Consider the following 25,353-nt stretch of genomic DNA (forward strand, 5'->3'; position numbering starts at 1 on the left):
AAATTAAACATGTTTGGTAAGTGTAATGGATGAGACTTGAGAATCTTTAACCATGGTGTTTTAGCACCACTCAGTGGCCAGCATCAGGCCAGATAAGGGGAACACAAAGCATCATGGTTATTTTATCACCTGGAATTCAGACACAAGGGCCCCAATTCAATCAATTATAGGTAAAGAAAAACCGCACTGTGGGTTCATTAAAGGTGTTAGCCATGTTAGAACTGACACACCTGACATGTTCTTTCTCTTGTGGGCACATCTGTGTAGAGGTGCAATAATACTGTAGACCTGTACTGTAAACCATGAGACCTACCTGAGAGTATATCTTTCTTTGGCAGCCTGTTGTAAACCTAAATAGATTTATACCTACAAAAAATAATGATTTCCTGTCCTCGCTGTCTTTAATATCAGTGAACATTGCACATGACAGCACAAGTAAATAAATAATGCCCTTGGATTTGCTTCCCATAGGGAGCATTGGTTTATGACGCTACAGTAAAATCTTTGGATTCCATTCCATGAGAGGAAATAGTTGCATTAAAACAGATAATATGACAGGCTAGGCCTTGGGTTTGCATCCACCAGACAGACCTATATAACAGATTGAGACATGCAGAGGTAATCCAAAAGGGTTTAAATCTCTGCTCATGCACGTGATTATCATTTTTTCTAGATTATTCTGGGCAAGGGCAAGAGAGAGAAAATGATTTGCTTTCCACAGAATCCACTTACAGCTGGTGGGCTTCATATCCGTCTGGATGGGAAATTGTCAGTGGATCGTGGATCTCCTGAGGTTGATCTTCATCCTGTCACCTTCAACTGAACTAATGAGACAATATACAGCAAAACCCAAATTTACTATTTCCCCCTTTCCCGTCAGAAAATTAAGACTAACAAGGAAGGGTAACAAACAAACACAGCTCTATCAAATAACCATCTGCATTTGCGCTGAGGCGATGAAACAGATCTGTTTATTTTCTCTGCTCTAATCGATTGAAATGGTCTGACAGCTGAGTCAAAACATTGAGATTATTAACGTACTGTGTCTTATGCATGGAAGGATGTCTCTCTCATAGCAATTATTTAACAATGTACTGTATAGTCATTTAAAATAGAGCCCAACTCAGAACCACTGAGATTTGTATGTTGTAGCAGACTGATTCGTTTTTTTGTCATTTCATAAAAGGCTATGGGATATTGCTGAATCAATCCAAGGCAATAAGGCAGGTTAAAGAGGTTTTTAATCATTTCAAAATGCAAAAAGATTATATTTTACAAATAAGATAGCAAAACAACAGACTTAACTATAGATGTGTACATCATTTACATTGTTTTGGAATTTTGGTTTGTGTGTACCTACACAACAAGTGAACATGAAAGAAGAGTGGCACTAATCCACAGGACTAGATATAGCCATAAAGTAACCTAGAGCATGGAAATGTCCATGACCTACATTTAACATTGAATTTCACAAGGTACTGTTCGCCATTACAGTTCATCATTGTTTCTTTAATGGCGAGTGAGATTACTCAGGCACATATTTTCAATACCCTGTGATCGATAAACATTCAGGAAGGTTACATGAATGTGAGGTTACATGAATGTTATACAGTTATATTATCATTGAAGCATTGTTGCTGATTGCAATATCTTACCAAATTATACAGTATGAAATTCCACTGATATAAAAAGAAAATTACTTGCAAAAAATAATCTTGAATTCTCTATTTGATGTGTGCGAACTATCTTACTTTGTTATAAAAAAGAAAATGGAAATAGGATTTAAAGCTTAAAAGATTGTTTATAATATGACATGGAATTGGATACATTCTCATGTACAGATTAGAATTTCATCACCCGCTGGACACCGTCATATTCTGATAACTAAATAATACTCCTGTCGCCAAAACAACAACGTTTTCGTAAACGAGAGGCTAGTCAAAAAGTGAGCCATGAAATGTTACTGTACAGTGAAACTGATTTATCTACCGTATTTGAATATAGCCTAGTACAGTATTCTATACATCTATTATAACTACAGTCATGTGTTTGCATATTATTATAGTTTCATAGAGTCTTAAGCAAATGGTGAGTATGCAGTCTCTGAATGGATCGTCTGTGGATAAGCATAAGTAGTTATCCTCAGGTCAGAGGGCAATTCTTGCTTGACCTGTATTGGCAAGTTGACACATGATATCCACACTTACTATATATCTGTATATCAGATCCACCAAGCACACCTGATATGAGTGAAATTAACCTTGACACTTTAAGAGCATTCCTTATACACATGAACATGTATAATATTTCATATCATCATGTTCAATTTGTAGCACTGTAATTGTAATGTTGAATAAAGACTTGAATAAAGAAAATGACACCATTTAAAAAAAATTGACAACAGAGTTTAAATAAAGCGGCTTCTAGACAACCACTGTTCATTATTTTCTTCTCCAAGATATTTAGGATGATATGTCATCAGATATGTATAATTTCCGTATGTTAAGGGTGCACTGAGGATCTAGCTTTCTGAAGGCAGACCGTGTCCCTGTGACCCGTGTCCCCACACCCTCAGGGAGTGACACAGTCAATGTGTCCCAAGTCCTCTCCCACATAACCTTAGATAAGCTTCATGGTGAACTTGCCAGCGTCACCTCCACCCCCTCCTCCTCCTCCTACCCCCATTGAGGTACGGGGCACATAGTCGATGGTGGCTGTGTGTTTGATTTGCCCCTTGCTCTGGCTCCAGAAGAACATGAAGACGAAGCAGATAGCCACTGAGCTGAGGAAGGACAGGAAGCCCATAGTGGTGGCGATGATCAGTGTCTTGGCATCAAACGGGTACTGGTTGGCCACCTGGGCAGAGGAGTTGGCAGTAGGGGCGTGTGAGGACTCTATCCAGCCTTCGTCGGTGAAAAAGGGCATGGTGCGGTTACGTGGGAAACCCTTCACATAGAGGCTGACGTACAGGCTGTCGTTGCCTGCAGCGTTGCCCGCTGTGCACCGGTATGTGCCGCTGTCCTGAACCTGGGCATAGCGTACCTCTAGAGTCCCATTGGACAACACCCTGATGCGCCCCGTAGTGGAGAGCGGAATCCGCTGGGCTGACAACCAGGTAAAGGAGGGCATTGGGTCACCGTCCGCCTTGCAGGAGAAGAGCACCGTAGTGCCCTCCTCCACCCTGACCTCCTGGGACCTGCGGTCTACAATGCGGGCCTGCCGACAGGTGAACAGTCTCGGGAGCTCTTTCTCCGAGAAGTCCCGGAATTCCCGCTCTCGCACCATGTCCGGGGTGGAGCAGGTGGGTTGGCGGCCATCAAAGTTTAGGCGCTGTCGCCGGCGGACCACCCAGAGCAGTCGGCAGTCGCAGGCCAGGGGGTTCCCATCTAGCCGCAGGACCTGCAGATTCCCCACCGAGTGGAAGGCACTCTCCTCCAGCGTGCTGAGCTGGTTGGATGTCACGTTGAGCAGACGGAAGTAAGCCAGCCCCCTGAAGGCCCCTGGCTCGATGCGGAGCAGGTTGCCCCCAGCTAGGTGCAGTTCCTGCAGCCGCAACAGGTCCCCCAGCAGGTTACCCTGGATGGCTGTGATGGGGTTGTAGGACAGGTCCAGGTAGCCAAGGTAGACCAGGTGGCGCAGCACCTGGTATGGGACAGCACTAAGGTTGCAGCTGCTGAGGACCAGCGAGGTGAGGTTGAGGCCAATCAGGCTGTTGCTGGCCAGGGTGTCCAGCAAGGGCCAGTGGGAGATGACGAGGCTGCGCAGTCGATGCAGGCGGCGGAAGGCATTGTTGGGCAGTGCCGAAATGGTGAGGCGGAACATGCGCAGCCGAGTCAGGCTCTGGAGCTGGGACAGTGCCTCGGTGGGGATGGAGGTCAGGTTGCTGCGGTCCAGATTGAGCTCCTGCAGGTTCTGCAGGCCGGTAAAGGCCCGCTGGGAGATGAACACCAGGTCATTCTCCCCAGCCTCCAGCTGGTGCAGGCTCACCAACTCACGGAAGGTGTAGTCCAGAAAGACCAGGATCTCATTCTCACTCAGGTCCAGGAAGCGCAGGCTGGGCAGTCCGGAGAAGACCCCCACAGAGATGATCTTGAGGCGGTTGCCCCTAATGCACAGGGTCTTGAGGTTCTGCAGGCCCTGGAAAGCCTCCACTTCAATCATGGCGATGACATTGTCACTAATGTCCAGATCCTCTAGCTGGGTCATGCCAAAGAACTGGCGACGACCCAGCGTCTTCAGCTTGTTACGAGATAAGTTAATGCGCTGGGTGCCACTAGCGAAGCCCTGAGACACAGAAGTCAGCTGTTTGTCAGAGCAGTTCGCTTCTAAAGTCTCAAGCCGACACACACACCTGGCAGGGCAAGGCCAGGGGAAGTCCCCTGCTGACACACCCAATAATCCACACTGGAGCAAGATGCTAAATGCCCCCCATCGGACAACAGACTCCACAAACATCTTGCCTCCTGCCTAAAAAGGGAAACAAAAAGGACACAAGTATGAACCGATAGCTAAAGAGCAGTCATGCTTACTCGCAATGCTATAACAAATGAAAACAAAGGTATGAATATATTTTAGTATTTGTTAAGGAACTTACCGATTTACTATGAGGATGCAGGTTTTCATAACCAGTGGTGGTCAAGTTGGGATCAGACCTGAGTTAAGTCTTCTATAAGAGATGATGTTCTGTAAAAAACATGTCCTTGCAAATGGCCTAGAGAGACAAAAGAGACAGGAATGAATCTTCCCCCTCCCAAAAATACAAAAACAAGGATTCTTTGTAGCATTTGTAAATCATGGATTGCAAATGCTATATTTATGGACAAAGCATGAGTTTCCAACATTTTGAGATAAACCTAGCAAAGTGGTGAATTTGAGAGTGGAATCAAGACAATAAAAAATGTATTAAAAATTATTATTAACATCAGAGCATAATTAGGGTACGATTTAAAGCAGATTTCATAGTTACTATCGACCTACATCTCTGTTTAATACAGATAGCATCTCTACTAATTGATTACCAAATAATACATCCTTTACCACTTGTACTCTGCACCTTATATCCTCAGTCTAAGCTGCAGGCTAAAAGGTAGTGGTACGGTAATGAAACATACGCCCATGACTGTGCCCCATCTTGATCTGCACAAAAAAATCCTCATTAGTGCATCCAGACCTATGCTCACTGATTCTAAAAACCCTGATGAAGGCCAGTTCGGATGGGAGCTGTGCCCCCTGGCCAGACATCTGGATTAGGCAGGCTATCTGGGGAAGGGCCAGTGACATGTGATGGCAGATGTGCACACGTAAGCTATACAGGACCAAGTTGAGAAGGTCGAGTATGGAATAGTCAACATTCCCATAGAGGCACATCATACATACCCCAAGAAACAAAAAGGTTTTGTCGTACTGTGCAGCCTCGTTTTCAATTAATTAAGCAGGACAAGAAATTAGGGAACATTTTCCACTACACTTTATTAAAAGGGATAGTTCAAGATTTTGGTAATTAAGCCCTTTCTTCTATTTACCCAGAGCAGGGGCGGAAATCACGGGGGGGGGACACGACCCCCCCATCCTGGGAAAAATATGATTTGTCCCCCCCAATATATCACTGAAACATAATTATGTAATTTAAATAATATTAATAATACGCAATGAAAGCAATTGTGCTGATTATAGACACTTAATAGCGCGTTTTTAAGTTTCAAAATATTGCGACCCCCCCACCCTTTGCCTCACAATGGTTTGATCCACTGCCAGTTCCTTAGTTGGCAAGGTAACAGAGAGGTCGAATCTACTGTCTGAAAGGCACTCAATGAACGTAACTGACGTGAGGTTCATCCAAACACTCTCTTCTACCATTGTCTTAAATATATTTAATGGTCTCGTTGCAAAAGCTAAATTGTCACAAGGGAACTTTTATTTATTTATTTTATTTCACCTTTATTTAACCCGGGTAGCAAAGATTATAGCAAACACCACTGAAACTGAATTGGTGCTCGCTAGCTTTGCAAATTCAGCTATTGTTGGAAGCCAGCCAATATGAAACAAACTATTAAAATTACAAAAGATTGCAGCATATGTTGTGTAAATGGTGAACTCATACAGCTGTCAACTCTTGTCATTTTAATCCGTTTCACATTTGCTAGCTACCTTTTAGATCGAAGCCCAAATAGACTGATTGAAGATGATAGAAGCCCATCTCCTACTGTAAATAACCTACACACTGTGTGTGTAGCCAGCCAGCCAGCCAGGTAGAAAAATGGCAGAAAAATAAAAGACGGACATCAGAGTATTTTTCAATACACCAAAACGCATAGTAAGAATCCTAGTAGCCTAATATCTCAAAGACTAGTTGATAAAATGTTCATAAGAAAGAAATGAAATTCTAATGGAAATGTTTCACAATGATGTCATTAGGCAGAGCAGGCAACAGATGGCACACAGACAGCAGAGTGGGGGACAGATATGCAGGGACAGACTGGCAGAGTCTCTCAACTTAAACTGGTGACTGAACTAAGATATGTTAAAGGCAATGGTATTGCTGTTGTGATTAGTTGTGTAGTTTTGGGTACCGGTAGTTAGGAGTACGGCAAACACCTTATTTCTTTGGTTCCTCAATATACATTTAGGCTATGTGTTACAGCACTACTTTTGGTGTCCCCCTCAGGAATTGCTCTTGAGAAAATTTCATGTAATTGTCCCCTCCAAAGTTGATATCAGATTTTCGCCCCTGACCCAGAGTCAGATGAACTCATGAATACAATGCTAGCAGCTACTGTAGACTTCCAGTCATTGCACTAACGCAAGTAAGCAATAGCTCCAGAAACTACCTTTGACTTCTTTAAACTGCACACAGACACATCAATTTATTTATTTGACTCTGGGTAAGTGGAAAAAAAGGCTTAATTGACAAAATCTCGAACTATCCTTTTAAGTACAAATATATACAATAGAATATGACATACATTTAAGCAACATCTGTGATTCAACTACGGTGCAAATCAGATTTTGGGAATGCTTTTAAAAAGTTTTAATCCTGATGACGACTAAAGCACTAACTCTTATACCGACACAAATGCCAAAAACATTAGTCATAACTGCAACTACATGTAGATCTACAGTAGCCCTCATAAACACCAAAGGGCACAATCAAAATCAACAACATTAAAAGCAGTGGTGTAAAGGACTTAAGTAAAAATACTTGAAGGTGCTACTTAAGTAGTTTTTGGGGGTATCTGTACTTTACTTTTTATATTTTTGACTACTTATACTTTTACTTCACTACATTCCTTAAGAAAATATTGCACTTTTTACTCCATACATTTTCCCTGACACCCAAAAGTACTCGTTAAATAATAGTGAAGACATCAAAACTATGAAATAACACATATGGAATCATGTGGTAAGCAAAAAAGTGATGAACAAATCAAAATATATTTTATATTTGAGATAATTCAAAGTAGCCACCCTATGCCTTGATGACAGCTTTGCACACTCTTGGCGTTCTCTCAACCAGCTTCATGACGTTGCCACCTAGAATGCATGTAATTTAACAGGTGTGCCTTGTTAAAAGGTCATTTGTGGAATTTCTTTCCTTTTGAATGTGTTTGAGCCAATCAGTTATGTTGAGACAAGGTAGGGGTGGTATACAGAAGAAAGCCCTATTTGGTAAAAGACCAAATCCATATTATGGCAAGAACAGCTCAAATAAGCAAAGAGAAACAACAGTCCATCATTACTTGAGGACATGGTCAGTCAATGCAGAACATTTCTTCAAGTGCAGTTGCAAAAACCATCAAGCGCTATGATGAAACTGGCTCTCATAAGGACCGCCACAGGAAAGGAAGACCCAGAGTTACCTCTGCTGCAGAGGATAAGATCATTAGAGTTATCAGCCTCAGAAATTGAAGCCCAAATAAATGCTTCACAGAGTTCAAGTAACAAACACATCCCAACATCAACTGTTCAAAGGAGACTGCGTGAATCAGGCCTTCATGGTTGAATTGCTGCAAAGAAACCACTACTAAAAAGGACACCAATAATAAGAAGAGACTTGCTTGGGCCAAGAAACACGAGTAATGGACATTAGACCTGTGGAAATCTGTCCTTTGGTCTGAGTCCAAATTTGAGATTTTTGGTTCCAACCACTAATTGATTACTAATTGATTACCAAATAATACATCCTTTTCCACTTTTACTCTGCACCTTATATCCTCAGTCTAAGCTGCAGGCTAAAAGGGATTGGTACGGTAATGAAACATACACCCATGACTGTGCCCCATCTTGATCTAAACAAAAAAAATCTGCTGTGTCTTTGTGAGACAAAGAGTAGGTGAATGGATGATCTCTGCATGTGTGGTTCCCACCATGAAGCATGGAGGAGGTGTGATGGTGTGGGGTTGCTTTGCTGGTGACATTGTCTGTGATTTATTTAGATTTCAAGGCACACTTAACCAGCATGGCTACCACAGCATTCTGCAGTGATACGCCATCCCATCTGGTTTGCTCTCAGTGGGACTATCATTTGTTTTTCAACAGGACAATGACCCAACACACCTCCAGGCTGTGTAAGGGCTATTTGACCAAGAAGGCAAGTGATTGAGCAGTGCAGATCAGATGACCTGGCCTCCACAATCACCCAACCTCAACCCAATTGAGATGGTTTGGGATGAGTTGGACTGCAGAATGAAGGAAAAGCAGGCATCAAGTGCTCAGCATATGTGGGAACTCCTTCAAGACTGTTGGAAAAGCATTCCAGGTGAAGCTGGTTGAGAGAATGCCAAGAGTGTGCAAAGCTGTCATCAAGGCAAAGGGTGTCTACTTTGAAGAATCTAAAATACATAATATATTTTGATTTGTTTTTGGTTACTACATGATTCCATATGTGTTATTTCATAGTTTTGATGTCTTCACTATTATTCTACAATGTAATAAATAGTATAAATAAAGAAAAACCCTTGAATGAGTAAGTGTGTCCAAACTTTTGACTGGTACTGTATGTCCATGCATACACCATGAAGTTAGATTGCAGTCGATGGTCGTGACCTAGGGGTCACAAAGAGACCTGACCCCGTCTGTAAAATTAGACAGGGTCAGGAATCTAGATTCCACAGTCACACGGTATCATATTCCTCTGTATTTATGCTAAGTCATTCTAACAGGTAAAAATAGTATTCAATTTCAACTATTGTTCCGATTGAAATAGTTGTTGTTGAGGAAGCTGCTGAATGAAGTCTGTCCTGGGTGGTAAGGGTATTGGGTTTGTTTAGTTTTCAGCTGGAGAGTTGATGGCAAAATGCCTGATTGGCCGATATGATGCTACCGTAAACCTTTTGCATAACACAAAAACCCAGCCGTCCAAACCTGTGCAGCGGCCAGCTCTTATCTAACAGACAACCACAACGCCAAATGCAAACAATATCAAAGCCAACCTGATGTAACATCCACTCAGACAATCCCATGGCAGATCCAGAAACCATGTTTGGTGTTTGGGTTGGTCCCCACTGTTGCTTAATTCTTTCAAACATTTGGACTTTCCCACTCAGCTCTCCCCCATCATCACACAAAACTCATCAAGTCCGCTCAGCTGTCATCATGTTACATCAAACTGTGGACAGATGTCAGAACATTCTGAGTGTCAAAACAGTGACCTTGCAGTGCGTGCCTAGCTACAGAATCCCCATTACTGACTCCATGGAATCACTTTAGGTAACCAACACACTCAGCACTGTGGCTCATGAGCTTCCTTCTCATTTTGACATGACACGCAGCAGAAACGGAGCAAAACAACAACCCCAAACTAAGTTTGATCAGTTTTTTATGTGATTCATTGTTTTTAAGGGATATCTGCTCTGCAGCCTGCCTAGTATTTCCCAAAGCCTTTGGTCTTTCCTACCTCAAGACATATGTTTCCCAATCAGTACTGGCAGGAACACTTAGAGATTATAGGCAAAAAGACCCAATTTAACCGGTGCATGATGTCTAGCTGGGGGCCGCTTTGGATGGGCCACGAGAACAGTCTTATGTTCATTCATTGTATTGAAGTCTGTCCTCAAAACAGACACCCTGGCAGACTTTTCCTCCCCTCCCCACATTGGTCACTCTCTAAATCGCCATGGGGTTAGAAAGAGAATGCACAGTGTAAGCCAGGCTACACTTTGACACTTGCCTAAGTGCTATTCTTAGCACTAGTGGTTCTGGGGGGGGGTGGGGGGTTTTTGGGGGGGGGGCAGTGCCGCCCCTGTGACAACAATTTTTAAATGTGGAGTATGAAATAATTTTTACATAACTAATTTTTGCTATCATTCTTTTTTTTACATCCATTATTAGACTGTGGCAACGATGATGATTATGAACATGGTCTTTTGCCTGCTAATGCCTGCAATGCAGTGAAGAAAACGATATGACAACAATAACGTCTAATGTAACTGGCCCCAGCTTGCCCCCCCCAGTTGAAATGGTCTAGAACCGCCACTGATTCTTAGACCAATTAAGATGGCTGAAATGAAACAACAGCACGGACCTGGGGGCCCGGGTGTGTGTTACACTCTGTTGAAAGTGTCTCTGTGTGTATATATGTATGTTTTTATATGCTAGAAAGACATTGTTTATTGCTCCTGGCACCTGCCACAGTGTACCAGTCCCTGTGATATGCACCAGAGTTCTACAAGCATGTATTAAAAGGTTTGTGAGCAGAACAGCTGCTAGGCTGAGGGGGAGAGAATAGCAGTGCTCTTCAGAATGCCAGATTCTTTTTCCACTGGGTCTGCCAGGAAAAGGAGAAAGGGTTCGTAAACAACCTCAAGTCAAGCGAGCCATTTCTGATTCAATCACTTTAAAACATTTTGTAAAGACAACGTATACCTCAATAATATTGCGGTGTGTGTGTGTGTGTGTAGACCTACGTTAGATAGATTGTGTATTTGCATTACAGTAAGCATGTAGGGAAGCAATAAAGAAGAGTATGTTTGTCTGGCTGTAAGCTTGCAACTGTGACAAATATGATTATATTAACTGTGTGACACTGTGCCCACATTTGCAATTGCATTTGTTTCATATGGATTAAATGTGTTTTATACAAATGCTTTTTGTGTGTATTTGCAACTTAAATGCCTGTGGGTTTGGGGGAGTTTTTGGTCATTGTATGGTGGAATGTGTGTTTATGCGTCGGTATGCTTAGGGTTAGGCATTATGCATTTTGTGTGTGTGTGTATATGCGGATGTGTATGTGCTCTGAATATGTTTGTATTTACACTCTCACTCTGTCTCACAGGCAGAGGCAGAAGTGGGTCACTGTGACAGCCCACTTAAATAAATCTGGTTCCAGAGACACTGTTCTGTCGTGTTGCAGGGTGCACTATATTATAATTCTTTATCAAGGCAGTCGGTTAAGTCACTGCTCGCACAAAGTGCACTGTCTGCTAAATTAATAATAGCACAAATAAATTAGAAAAGTTAATTGGTTTCAGTGTAGCACAGATGTGACATGCCAAATGAGGTCGTTTTAGTTAATAGCATTGACGGATTGAATCCATCGAGGTACAATGAGAGAAAGAACAATGTCTGACAGGAGGAGATGGATGGTAAACAAGGACTCCAGCAAGCACGCTTCATCAAAAGGTGCTTGATTCTTCTGAAGGTGGACTTCAGCGGTCAGGAAACGTTCTGCCTATGGGGAAAATACCAAGAATAAATAACAGCGGCCAATTATACCATTCGTGGATTACATTGGGCCTCTGTTACAAGGTCTCCTTTAGGCTACACTTTCATTAGAAAGTCCTTCCATTTTCAGCATACCCTCTCTGCTTTCACTATTCCAAAACAGCTTTGAGAGGACAAAGAGAGCAACCTCTTGAAAGAGAGCCATAACAGTTTGTTGCGGGTTGCGTTTTTCACAGAAAAGCAACTACACTACATAATCCTCCACACACAACTGGACAGGTGGAGCTTTTTCCCTTTGGCACACTTACCGGGCTGCTTGCTAATCTGATCAGAGCCATCCACAATCCTAACTTGATTCCAATAAAGGTAACCTGCTATGGTGGTGCTAAAGCTATAGTGTGGGTCAAATCATGTGGCATGGTAATAAAACGCACATGCTGTACTCTGTGGGTACAGCACATACTGGGGTTGTTCTCTCATCCAATAAATGTGATAACCGCAGTTGAGTCTGAAAGAATACATCATCAAATAAAGACTCCAGAGACACAGAGTCCATTTCCTTGTGATCTCAGAGTAAGTATGCAGGTTTTTGTTTCAACCATGCTTCATTTTGCTCAAATAGATTGGTTGGCAAATTAACAATGAGGTTTTATTATAATGCTGTGATGTTGTGTTTACATCATTGATTAGTTTAATAAGTCCTCTGATATGCAGAAACACTACGGAATTTAGTTGAACATAATCAAATTAAAAGGTGGAATGAAAACATGCGTAAACATTAGTCCTAGTCCTTTAGCACCGTCTCTCATAACCACTGCAATGATGAAAATAAGTAATTTGTTGGTTTGACATGAGCCCAAGTGTATTGCCATTTAAATATTCATATTGTGAATTTAATTATGTATGCATAATGTTTATGCACAATCCTTCCAAATGGGTCTTGTTTGAGGCTACTGAGATGGCATAAAAAAAGAGAACGACAGAAACAATCCTTTGAAATGGTCAACCCAGGGCAGAGTTGGTGTGAACAGAATACATTATCCTCCATAAACAGGTTTTTAAACCAACACTCCAATACTAGTGATGGTTAGTTCCATGTAAAAAGCCCTGAGCATTAACATGTGAAGTTCATAGGAGCATATCACATTTGGTGTGAAATGAAAGCTATGATAGTCTATTTTTCGGGGGGGGGACATTGTCAACCATTTTCCATCCTAGAAATTAGGAATAAGCTAAGGCTTTGATTTCTGGTCAAACAGATGGAAAAGGGGTCTTAGAAAACATCTAGCAGAAAAAGTCTTAAAAGGTATTAGAAATACATTTAAAAAAAAACGATTTGCCTTCTGTAAGTTTAAGAAATATTGTCTAGTGTCTTGGAATCTGTTACCAAAAACCCACATATCTTTAAGATATTTTCAAATGTCGCTCCCTCATGAAGAGGGAGGATTATGAAACTTCACAGAAGTAACAAGTAAAGGTAGACCAACCAGTTAGTTTGTGTTTTTACTGATAACAATTTGGTTCATGATATATTAAGTGATTATTCTGTTACCAAATCGGGGAAAAAAGAATAACCAAAAAATCTGTAACAGACTGACCGCAACTGAATGGCTCCAATGGGAATTCATAGTAGTCAGAAACCACAGTTGGGTCAGCTGCTCCTGTCCTCCCTTCCACTGGCATAATGTTATGTTCAGCTCATAACTGTTTTCTTTCTGTCACGTAGTGGTCAAAGCAAGAGTTTGAAAACAGTCTGGATAGCCCACCTCTTACTGACACCTACCCATGTGCCCCCTCTCTTTCCATTTAGTGTAACTAACCCCCCCACCAACTGAGCACTGACTGACACCGGACGTCCATGGATGTTGAAAAGTAGTTGAAATTTGGTCAGCCCAAATCTGAACCAATCATAGATGTCTGTTTCACAAGTTTGGACAGCACAGTACAGTACAGCCCATCACAGTATAGTACAGTACAGAAAGGTAGAGGTCAGTGCAATACAGTAATGTACAGTAGAGTTTAGTACAGTAGAGCACACTAGAGTAGAGTACAATATAATTCACTCTATTGTCCTGTACTGAAATGTACTGAACTATACTGTACTTTACTCTAATGTCGTGTGCCGCACTGTGATGTCTAAACTTGTGACATCTATGATTGGTACAGATTTGGTCTGGTTCATAGTGATGTATTGTGGGTATAAGCCCAGCTAGCGCATAATGTTCTGAGAACAAAATGTTTCTTAGAGCTTGATGAGAGTGTGGTTGTCCATTGTGAATGTTCTCAAATTGTTCTTTCCATAAAAACCACAAGAAAACGTTAGTAACGTTAGAGAATGTTATTTAAAAACACATACATTCCGTTCTCAGCATCAACAAAATTCTCTCTATCCTCTATCTTGTTAAGTGTGTTCAGGTGTATTGGCCATGCCCGTTTATTGGCCAGATCTTAATGAGTGCATCTTGGAGTGCTTGTTTCCTTTGAAATGGAGTCTGTTTGAATAGACTAAAATGAACAGTTTTGTTTGCGTAAAAAAACATGTCATGCTACCTCCATCCTGGTGGCGCAGTGGACTAATTCCATGGAAGATTATAGGCTCAATGTGTTCTATCTGTGCTTGGAGTTCAAAAAAGTAACCCAAGATAGCAGTTTATTAAAAGTCTTATTGAAAAATTCAGTGAAAGTTTTAAAGAAGTTATTCAAGAACCTCCAAATTAACTATAATCTCTATTCACAGAGCTTTAGTTAACCCTCCCAGGAAAACTTACAGGGTACCAGAGTAAAACATTCTCAGAACCTCCCTGTAACCTAAAATACATTTTTGGGTTACAGGGAGGCCGAAATGTTCACTGCTGTTCGCAGAAAGTTAAAAAAAAAAAACATTACGTTTTACCGGTCAGGAAATGCATGGCTTCATTCTAGCAACCAATATGAAACCAAAAACAGTAGTTCCCACAACTTCCAAGGAACCCAATGTGCTAGATGGGAAGGCCCCAAATATTTGAGGGTCATATGGATGCACTGACTGGCGAGAATGCAGGAGTTGTTTATCGATAGCACTGAAATCACACACACAGACAAATTTGGAATCAAATCAAACTTTATTTGTCACATGCGCTGAATACAACAAGTGTAGACCTTACCGTGAAATGCTTACTTACAAGCCCTTAAAACTTCTTCAGGATCGGTGGGTCCCCCACGGGACGGTTGAGCTAACGTAGGCTAATGCGATTAGCATGAGGTTGTAAGTAACAAGAACATTTCCCAGGACATAGACATATCTGATATTGGCAAAAAGCTTAAATTCTTGTTAATCTAACTGCACTGTCCAATTTACAGTAGCTATTACAGTGAAAGAATACCATGCTATTGTTTGAGGCGAGTGCACAGTTAGGAACTTTAAAAGTTATTAACAAACCTATTAGGCACAGTTGGGCAGTCTTGATACAACATTTTGAACAGAAACGCAATGGTTTATTGGATCAGTCTAAAACATTGCACATACACTGCTGCCATCTAGTTTCATTTCAAGACTGGGCATTCAACTGAGACTGCTCTTCTCTGTGTCACGGAGGCTCTCCGCACTGCTAAAGCTAACTCTCTCTCCTCTGCTCTCATCCTTCTAGACCTATCTGCTGCCTTTGATACTGTGAACCATCAGATCCTCCTCTCCACCCTCTCCGAGTTGGGCATCTCCGGCGCGGCCCACGCTTGGATTGCGTCCTACCTGACAGGTCGCTCCTACCAGGTGGCGTGGCGAGAATCTGTCTCCGCACCATGCGCGCTCACCACTGGTGTCCCCCAGGGCTCTGTTCTAGGCCCTCTCCTATTCTCGCTATACACCAAGTCACTTGGCTCTGTCATATCCTCATATGGTCTCTCCTATCATTGCTATGCAGACGACACACAATTAATCTTCTCCTTTCCCCCTTCTGATAACCAGGCGGCGAATCGCATCTCTGCATGTCTGTCAGACATATCAGTGTGGATGACGGATCACCACCTCAAGCTGAACCTCGGCAAGACGGAGCTGCTCTTCCTCCCGGGGAAGGACTGCCCGTTCCATGATCTCGCCATCACGGTTGACAACTCCCTTGTGTCCTCCTCCCAGAGTGCTAAGAACCTTGGCGTGATCCTGGACAACACCCTGTCGTTCTCCACTAACATCAAGGCGGTGACCCGATCCTGTAGGTTCATGCTCTACAACATTCGCAGAGTACGACCCTGCCTCACACAGGAAGCGGCGCAGGTCCTAATCCAGGCACTTGTCATCTCCCGTCTGGATTACTGCAACTCGCTGTTGGCTGGGCTCCCTGCCTGTGCCATTAAACCCCTACAACTCATCCAGAACGCCGCAGCACGTCTGGTGTTCAACCTTCCCAAAATCTCGCACGTCACCCCGCTCCTCCGCTCTCTCCACTGGCTTCCAGTTGAAGCTCGCATCCGCTACAAGACCATGGTGATTGCCTATGGAGCTGTGAAGGGAACGGCACCTCCATACCTTCAGGCTCTGATCAGGCCCTACACCCAAACAAGGGCACTGCGTTCATCCACCTCTGGCCTGCTGGCCCCCCTACCTCTGAGGAAGCACAGTTCCCGCTCAGCCCAGTCAAAACTGTTCGCTGCTCTGGCACCCCAATGGTGGAACAAGCTCCCTCAATCAGTCAATCACCACCTTCCGGAGACACCTGAAACCCCACCTCTTTAAGGAATACCTAGGATAGGATAAAGTAATCCTTCTAACCCCCCCCTTAAAAGATTTAGATGCACTATTGTAAAGTGGTTGTTCCACTGGATATCATAAGGTGAATGCACCAATTTGTAAGTCGCTCTGGATAAGAGCGTCTGCTAAATGACTTAAATGTAATGTAAATGTAAATCTAGTGGTAAAAATCAAAATTGCGCCTGGGCTGGAATAATACATTATGGCCTTTCTCTTGCATTTCAAAGATGGTACAAAATGTTTTATTTTTTTTGCTTTGTATTTTCTTTTATCAGATCTAATGTGTTATATTCTCCTACATTCCTTTCACATTTCCACAAACTTCAAAGTGTTTCCTTTCAAATGGTATCAAGAATATGCATATCCTTGCTTCAATACTTGAGCTACAGGCAGTTAGATTTGGGTATGTCATTTTAGGCGAAAACTGAAAAAAAGGGTCTGATCCTTAAGAGGTGAACAGTGCAGTTCAAGAAGAGTTAAGAAAATATTTACCAAATAAACTAAAGCAAATTTTTTTATTAAAAGTAACACAATAAAATAACAATAACGAGGCTATATAAAGGGGGTACCGGTACCGAGTCAATGTACGGGGGTACAGGTAGGTCGTTGTAGGAGTGAAGTGACTATGCATAGATAATAAACAGCGAGTAGCAGCAGTGTACAAAACAAATGGAGGGGGGAGGGGTGTCAATGTAAATAGTCCGGTGGCCATTTGATTAATTGTTCAGCTGTCTCATGGCTTGGGGGTAGAAGCTGTTAAGGAGCCTTTTGGTCCTAGACTTAGCGCTTCAGTACAGCTTGCTGTGTGGTGGCAGAGAAAATAGTCTATGACAATTTTTGGGGCGTTCCTCTGACACCGCCTATTATATAGGTCCTGGATGGCAGGAAGCTTGGCCCCAGTGATGTAATGGGCCGTATGCACTACCCTCTGTAGTGCCTTACGGTCAGATGCCTAGCAGTTGCCATACCAGACGGTGATGCAACGTGTCAGGATGCTCTTGATGGTGCAGCTGTAGAACTTTGATCCGGGGACCCATGCCAAATCTCCTGAGGGGGAAAAGGTGTTGTTGTGCCTTCACGACTGTCTTGGTGTGTTTGGACCAGAATAGTTCGTTGGTGATGTGCACACCAAGGAACTTGAAACTCTCGACCCGCTCCACAACAGCCCCATCGATGTTAATGGGGGCCTGTTCAGCCCGCCTTTTCCTGTAGCCCATGATCAGCTCCTTTGTCTTGCTCACATTGAGGGAGAGGTTGTTGTCCTGGCACCACACTGCCAGGTCTCTGACCTCCTCCCTATAGGCTGTCTCATCGTTGTCGGTGATCAGGCCTACCACTGTTTTAACGTCAGCAAACTTAATGATGGTGTTGGAGTCGTGTTTGGCCACGCAGTCGTGGGTGAACAGAGAGTACAGGAGGGGACTAAGTACACACCCCTGAGGGGCCCCAGTGTTGAGGATCAGCGTGGCAGACGTGTTGTTGCCTACATTTACCACCTGGGGGCGGCCCGTCAGGAAGTCCAGGATCCATTTGCAGAGGGAGGTTTTTAGTCCCAGGGTCCTTAGCTTAGTGATGAGCTTCATGGGCACTATGGTGTTGAAAGCTGAGCTGTAGTCAATGAGCGGCATGCTTGGCAGCGGAGCTCATTCAAATAATAGTCAGTGTGTAGAATAATAAAAATGTTCTACCTTTGTGTACCTATTCAGGATACATCATCCTGAAGAGAATGACATTCATAATTATGCATTTCTGTATAGGATTGTTGGTTGTTTAGTATCAAAACTGGCACGTGCACAACTAAGGGACAAAACAGATGAGGGTTGACTTAGATCGTTGACAGCATGTAAACTACACTGAACAAAAATATCAATGCAACGTGTAAAGTGTTGGTCCCATGTTTCATGAGCTGACATTGTTTTTACACTGCTGCTACTCGCTGTTTATTATCTATGCATAGTCACTTTACAAATTACCTCGACTAACCTGTACCCCCGCACATTACCTCTATATAGCCTTGTTATTGTTATGTACATTTCTTATGCTACTTTTCGATCGATTAGATTTTTAAAAACTTTCGTTTATTTAGTAAATATTTTATTAACTTTATTTCTTGTCACAGCATTGTTGGTTAAGGACTTGTAAGTAAGCATTTCACAGTAAGGTCTACTACACTTGTTGTATTCGGCGCATGTGACAAATAAAATTTGATTTGAAATAAAAGATCCCAGAAATGTTTCATACGCACAAAATCTTATTTCTCTGAAATTTTGTGCACAAATTTGTTTACATCCCTGTTAGTGAGAGTTTCTCCTTTGCCAACATAATCCATCCACCTGACCGGTGTGGCAAATCAAGAAGCTAATTATACAGCATTGTCCACAGCACAGGTGCACATTGTGCTGGGGACAATAAAAGGCCACTTTAAAATGTGCGTTTTTGTCACACAAAACAATGTCACAGATGTCTCAGGTTTTGAGGGAGCGTGCAATTGGCATGCTGACTGCAGGAATGTCCACCAAAGCTGTTGCCAGAGAATTGAATGTTCATTTCTCTACCAAAAGCCGCCTCCAACATAATTTTTGAGAATTTGGAAGTACGTCCAACCAGCCTGACAACCGTAGACCACGTGTATGGCGTCGTGTGGGCGAGCAGTTGCTGATGTCAATGTTGTGAATAGAGTGCCCCATGGTGGCGGTGGGGTTATGGTATGGGCAGGCATAAGCTACGGACAATGAAAATGATTGCATTTTATCAATGGCAGTTTCAATCCTGAGGCCAATTGTCATGCCATTCATCCGCAGCCATCACCTCATGTTTCAACATGATAACGCACTGTCCCATGTCGCAAGGATCTGTACACAATTCCTGGAAGCTGAAAATGTCCCAGTTCTTCCATGGCCTGCATACTCATTGAGCATGTTTGGGATGCTCTGGATCGACATTTACAACAGCGTGTTCCAGTTTCCGCCAATAGCCAGCAACTTCGCACAGCCATTGAAGAGGAGTGGAACAACAGGCCACAATCAACAACCTGATCAACTCTATGTGAAGGAGATGTTGCACTGCATGAGGCAAATGGTGGTCACACCAGATACTGACTGGTTTTCTGATCCACACCCCTATCTTTTTTTAAGGTATCTGTGACCAACAGATGCATATCTGTATTCCCAGTCATGTGAAATCCATAGATTGGGGCCTAATGAATTTATTTCAGTTGACTGATTTCCTTAAATTCTTTGAAATTGTTGCATGTTGTGTTTATATTTTTGTTCAGTATATATTTCATCTCCAATGTTTATTGAAAACAAATACATTTGCAGAATGAAAACTTGTCCTTCAAATACATCGTTACAGATGTTGGTTAGCTAGCTAGCACATTTTTGACATAATAACATTGACATGAAATCAGTAAACACACCTCAAAACAAGACATGCTATCAAGAACAACATAAAACTAGCTGAAACAAATCCCCACATGGCAGTTTCTTATCATTATTGCAAGCCATCTGGCCATCCAGAATCACAACAACACACTGCCTTCTGCCCCATTAAAGCGTTTGCATTGTTTTTGTGACGTCTGCTAACCCGTCTATAGTACAGATCAGGGACCCATGATGTCATTCTGTTACCATCAATCTGTTACCATGTGTTAATCCACTTCACTGTAGTTCAATAACCAAAATATATATTTTTTCAAACTCAAGGTGTCATACACTACATGACCAAAAGTATGTGGACACCTGCTCGTTGAACATCTCTTTCCAAAATCATGGGCATTCATATGGAGTTGGTCCCCCCTTTGCTGCTATAACAGCCTCCACTCTTCTGGGAAGGCTTTCCACTAGATGCTTCGGGGACATGCTTACATTCAGCCACAACTGAATGGTCACGGCTCTGTGCAGGCCAGTCAAGTTCTTCAAAACCGATCTCGACAAACCATTTCTGTATGGACCTCGCTTTGTGCACAGGGGCATTGTCATGCTGAAACAGGAAAGGGCCTTCCCCAAACTGTTGCCACAAAGTTGGAAGCACAGAAGCATCTAGAATGTAATTGTATGCTGTAGCGTTAAGATTTCCCTTCACTAGTACTAAGGGGCCTAGCCCAAAACATAAAAAACAGCTCCAGTCCATTATTCCTCCTCCACCAAACTTTACAGTTGGAACTATGCATTGGGGCAGGTAGCGTCCTCCTGGCATCTGCCAAACCCAGATTCATCCGTCGGACTGGCAGATGGTGAAGCGTGATTCATCACTCCAGAGAACGTGTTTCCACTGCTCCAGAGTCCAATGGCGGCGAGCTTTACACCACTCCAGGCAACGCTTGGCATTGCGCATGGTGATCTTAAGCTTGTGTGCAGCTGCTCACCCATAGAAACCCATTTCATGAAGCTTCCGACAAACAGTTATTGTGCTAACGTTGCTTTCAGAGGCAGTTTGGAACTCGGTAGTGGGTGTTGCAACTGAGGACAGGCGGTTTTAACTCGCTACGAGCTTCAGCACTTGGCGGTCCCGTTCTTAGAGCTTGTGTGGCCTACCACTTTGTGGCTGAACCGTTGTTGCTCCTAGACGTTTCTATTTCCCAAAACAAGAACTTACAGTTGACCGGGGTAGCTCTAGCAGGGCAGAAATTTTACAAACTGATTTGTTGTAAAGGTGGCATCCTATGACGGTGCCACGTTGAAAGTCACTGAGCTCTTCAGTAAGGCCATTCTACTGCCAATGTTTGTCTATGGAGATTGCATGGCTGTGTGCTCGATGTTATACACCTGTCAGCAACGGGTGTGACTGAAATAGCCAAATCCAACTAATTTTAAGGGGGGTCCACATACTTTTGTATATACAGCATATCATAGCTGACACCCCATTATTTCTGCAGACATCTTTGAATCTTAATTCAGAGTCGTTTTTGGACAACGTGGTAAGATTTCACTGTCATTCTGTTACCAAACTTTACATCTGCACTGTTCTTCGAGTAAATGTATTTTTGTAAAATGTTCTGTGGAAAAAAAAGTAGTCCTTGTGCATAGAGTTGTATGGTTTGTTTAACTTTGAAATCAATGTTTTTTGTTTGGCATACTATTAAATTGTCGTCTCACCACCATTATTTTACTGTGGAATTGCCTTGATGTTAATCCCCTGGACTATAAGAGTCAAATTGGAGCAGAATGGATGAAAGTGTGCAGGGATCTGTGGTGCATTCTTCCAGGTTCAAAGGGCAAGGCCATGCGGTTGAGGGGTCACACTCCCACTATAAAAATGGGCATATCTTTTTTTATAATTGGGGCCAGATCTTAAAGATGCTATATGCAGAAACCGTTCTGCAATTTCCTGGTTGTTAAAATTCAAATAATTTTAGTTTATGTGACAAAAGAAGCAATGTATAGAGAATTATTGTACCATCTAAACCTCTGTGAAATATATTTTCAGTAACCAAAAATATTGTGTTTTCAGCTGTTTGAAGCTGGTAAACAAAACCGAAAGTAAAAGACGCAATAACTAAACTTAATGAATGGGGAACATAGAAATAACCCACATAGAACAGATCTACCGCTTCTTAGACTTCCTTTCAATGAGAATGATAGATCTATAACCCACATTTCTATGTGAATTTGGTCAGGTCGCACAAAATGTTACGTATTGAATCTTTAACGATTATATTTATAAATATATATGTATTTATAGTGCCGTACTAGTTAGTGCAATACTAACAAGTAATTGTTCAAATATATCTTTAACGCAAAATAATGATTAGTGCTTGATGGAGTCACAGCTGCCCAGCAACGAAATAATGCATCTTAATTGTATGCATTTAATGACTCCCATATGGCTCCATGACACATCTTAAAAGATATAGTGGGAGTGTGACTCCGTTACCGCGTGACCTTGCCCCAATGCTTTTAGCTAAGCCTACTATTAAGGGCTGCAGATGAAGCTAAAAGCTGCAGCTGAGCAACCCGTCAAAATATATTCTCATTCCTGGATTGTTGGGACTGTATAAGCAGCCCTGCCTCACAGAACTTTGAAATGAAGAACAAGTACATTCGAAATATTGGCTTTACACTTAGGTAACGATGACCAAGCAAAACAAAGAAGGCACTGATGAAAAATACTTTCTTGCTTGACCCAGATCATGTCTTGTTAATAATTAAAAGTCAGGATAAATCAGTCCACTAACAAGGAGACTGAAATACTTCCTGTGCATAAAGCACCTCCTGAGTAAAGTGCCTATTTGGCCAGTCACCAAAACGTACTCTTTGGCACTCAGCTTTGCCAGTCGCACTTCATTATTGTGATATTCGCCTTCTCTCTGGCTGGGGGGAAGAAATTTTTATTTTTTTTCTTCTACAGGCTGGATAACATTATTGTATTTTTCTCACTCCCTTGATGAATTATAATTGAAATGTTCATTTTAGTTTATCAGGCTGCAGATGAAAATCAATTATGAAATTGAAAATATATCATAAACGTCTAGTTATCTAATTATACGTTTTTATGGATATTTATATGATTAGCTCATCCAACTTATTCTAAATGATAAGAACATTTACCATGCTCAATCAGGATTGCTTTAAATGTTTTTTTAAAAATGGTCACCACCGGAAAAACTTAGCATCGTGCATACACTTACATCTGAAGATAAATCAAGTAGTCTAGCCTTTGCTTCTTTGACAATATAGCCTAGCCAACCCAGGTACTGTATTTTTGTATATTTATTTATATTCTGTTTGTGTTTTTGTTCCTTCCATATTAGCTTGTGGACATGTTCAAATGTTGAGTCAAAGGAATAAAATGGAAATCACAGTCACCATTTTGGCACTTATTGTGGGATTAAAGTCGAAAGCCATGTCAAGAACTCGTTTGAGCTGGTCTCTGTCCAGAAGCCCACGTTGACCATAAAACTATTACATGGGGTCTGAATTAGGCTGACCCATAAATCAATCGACGCCAAAGGGCGACAACACAAGTCCGCTCCTGGACTACTGCCCTGCTTGAGTTTCAAGAAACAAACAAGTATGATGTAATTCACAATATGTAGAAAATATTGTTGCCCACAGGTGCTTAGTTCATATTATTGACAAGTAGCCTACATTGCAGATTGGTAAATCAGTAACCTAGTTTATGAACTATGTCTGATATAAAAACACAATTGCAAAATCAATTAGGGTTATGGTTACACAATTTCAAATGTACACTGAAAATTGTATACAGTGAACGAAAACTCACCAGCTAATGACTTCAATAAAACGTTGATAGTAAAACATTTCCATATCTTACGCACAACTCCAAACGTTCAGGTTCCTTCTCGCCTAAGCTTTTCGTTCGGTTGCTGGTTGATTTATCATGTTTTATTAGACTTTAAAACATATCCCTTGAGACCTCACACAATTTAATTCGTCCTCCTTCATTCATTTCTTCTGACTACTGCACCACCCTCAGGGAGTAGTGGGATAATTACGCTACAGAAAATAATTTAGGTCGACTACTTTATTCTCTTCTGACGCTATCGAAAGCCCGCCTTCTTGCCCCTGCTCGTGCTCTTCTACGTGGTGGTGATGCTCTTGCTCGAGTCGCAATCGCATCCCACAGAAAAAATATCATAATTACCTCAAGCGAACTGGGGGAAAGTAGCCTATAGGTGTGAATCAACGAACCAGTCAACTACATGAATGAAACACTTGTCCATGAGGACAGAGAGCATCAACGAGTTCATAGTAGGCTACAGTAGATGCGCGAATATGGTGGCGAAAATCCCTGAGTTCTCAGCATTCTCACAGGATTTGTGATTTTATCCACTAGACTGATTGAGTTCTGGAAATGATCCAGGACAGTACATTACTATCGCGCTGGGTAGGCCAATATTTAGGAATGATGGGCAAATGTGCACTCTGGTCAGCCAAATCTTTTGACTTAGGCAAGACACCAGCTGGATAGAAAATAAAGAAATATATAGAAATAAAAAACTATAGGGCAATCACAGACTAAATTCATCCCCTTCGGGGTTAGGTTGGAGAGTCCATGCCTCAAAGTGTGCATACACATGCATGCAATCATTCGTGGATTTGCCCCAATAATCCTCACAAAACATTATTTGATATTTTAATTGGTACAAAAACATGTTGGTATGGTTGATTCTAACCTGACATTGAGCATTCCGTTTAGGGTATACACGAGATTTGTGTTCAAGAAGAATTCTGTCTTGCACCTTATCAAGTGTGGCCAACCTGACAATGCCCTGTGAACGCCCCATCAATGGGATTCGGGCAAACTACTCTGGGTTTTGTTTTAATCTAACACTGTGACTGTTTCTCAGAAAGATGCCAGATGGGCTAGATGTTGGACCTTGGCTCCCGCTAGTAAATGGTAGATTTGGGCTCAACCTCACGTTCCATTTTAAAGAATCCTCATCAGTGTTTGCCTGGTGTTCTCTGATTGGAGCAGGGCAGCCTTGGGTTCCTCTCTATGGAGCATAACATGGAGCATCTGCCAGCCGGTATGTTCCTGATGAGGAGCAAGAGGAAAAGTGCGTCTGAAACTGAGGCAGGTGCAAAAGGTTATTGCATTTAACAACGCTCAACACATGGCCATGTTAATTTGGAGAAACTGCCCTAGGCCTTGTCAAAGTTCGTTTTGAACAGATGATATCCCTACAAGCTCTCACATTCAAACGTCAGAATTAGACATTCATCCATGTTTCTCAAATGTCAAATTTCAAAGTGTTTAAGGTTAAGTTTATGCATCAACTCCAAATGTTTAAGGTAATGTTTAAGGTCAGTCATGAACTCCGATAGGTTAAGGTAAGGGTTAAGGTTTGAGATTGGCTTAAAACCAAAATATAGAAAACGACTTTCTATCACTGGATTTAAACATGCATCTTTTGGAATTAGAGGCAGATGCTTGAATTTAACAGCGCTCACTGTTGCCCCTAGTGGCTGGTTTCCACGTCATCTCCTGACATCCTCTGACATGGATGG

General features: G+C 42.1%; 1 protein-coding gene across 1 annotated transcript; it reads right to left on the bottom strand.

The window, feature by feature from the left end:
- Positions 1 to 1,223: 1,223 nt before the first annotated feature.
- LOC106605327 (leucine-rich repeat and immunoglobulin-like domain-containing nogo receptor-interacting protein 1) lies at positions 1,224 to 23,981 on the bottom strand. The gene is made up of 3 exons (XM_014200818.2): positions 23,606 to 23,981; positions 4,595 to 4,711; positions 1,224 to 4,467 (listed from the first exon to the last, which is right to left on the bottom strand). Exon 3 carries the CDS (start codon positions 4,453 to 4,455, stop codon positions 2,620 to 2,622), a length of 1,836 nt encoding a protein of 611 aa, XP_014056293.1. The 5' UTR covers positions 4,456 to 4,467; positions 4,595 to 4,711; positions 23,606 to 23,981; the 3' UTR covers positions 1,224 to 2,619.
- Positions 23,982 to 25,353: the final 1,372 nt, after the last annotated feature.

This window comes from Salmo salar, chromosome ssa05 (assembly GCF_905237065.1).
Source record: "Salmo salar chromosome ssa05, Ssal_v3.1, whole genome shotgun sequence".
In the NCBI taxonomy this organism is placed as follows: domain Eukaryota; kingdom Metazoa; phylum Chordata; class Actinopteri; order Salmoniformes; family Salmonidae; genus Salmo; species Salmo salar.

Bases quoted from the DNA above. Each gene is read 5' to 3' on its own strand.
- LOC106605327 (XM_014200818.2), bottom strand. From the start codon at position 4,455: ATGTTTGTGGAGTCTGTTGTCCGATGGGGGGCATTTAGCATCTTGCTC.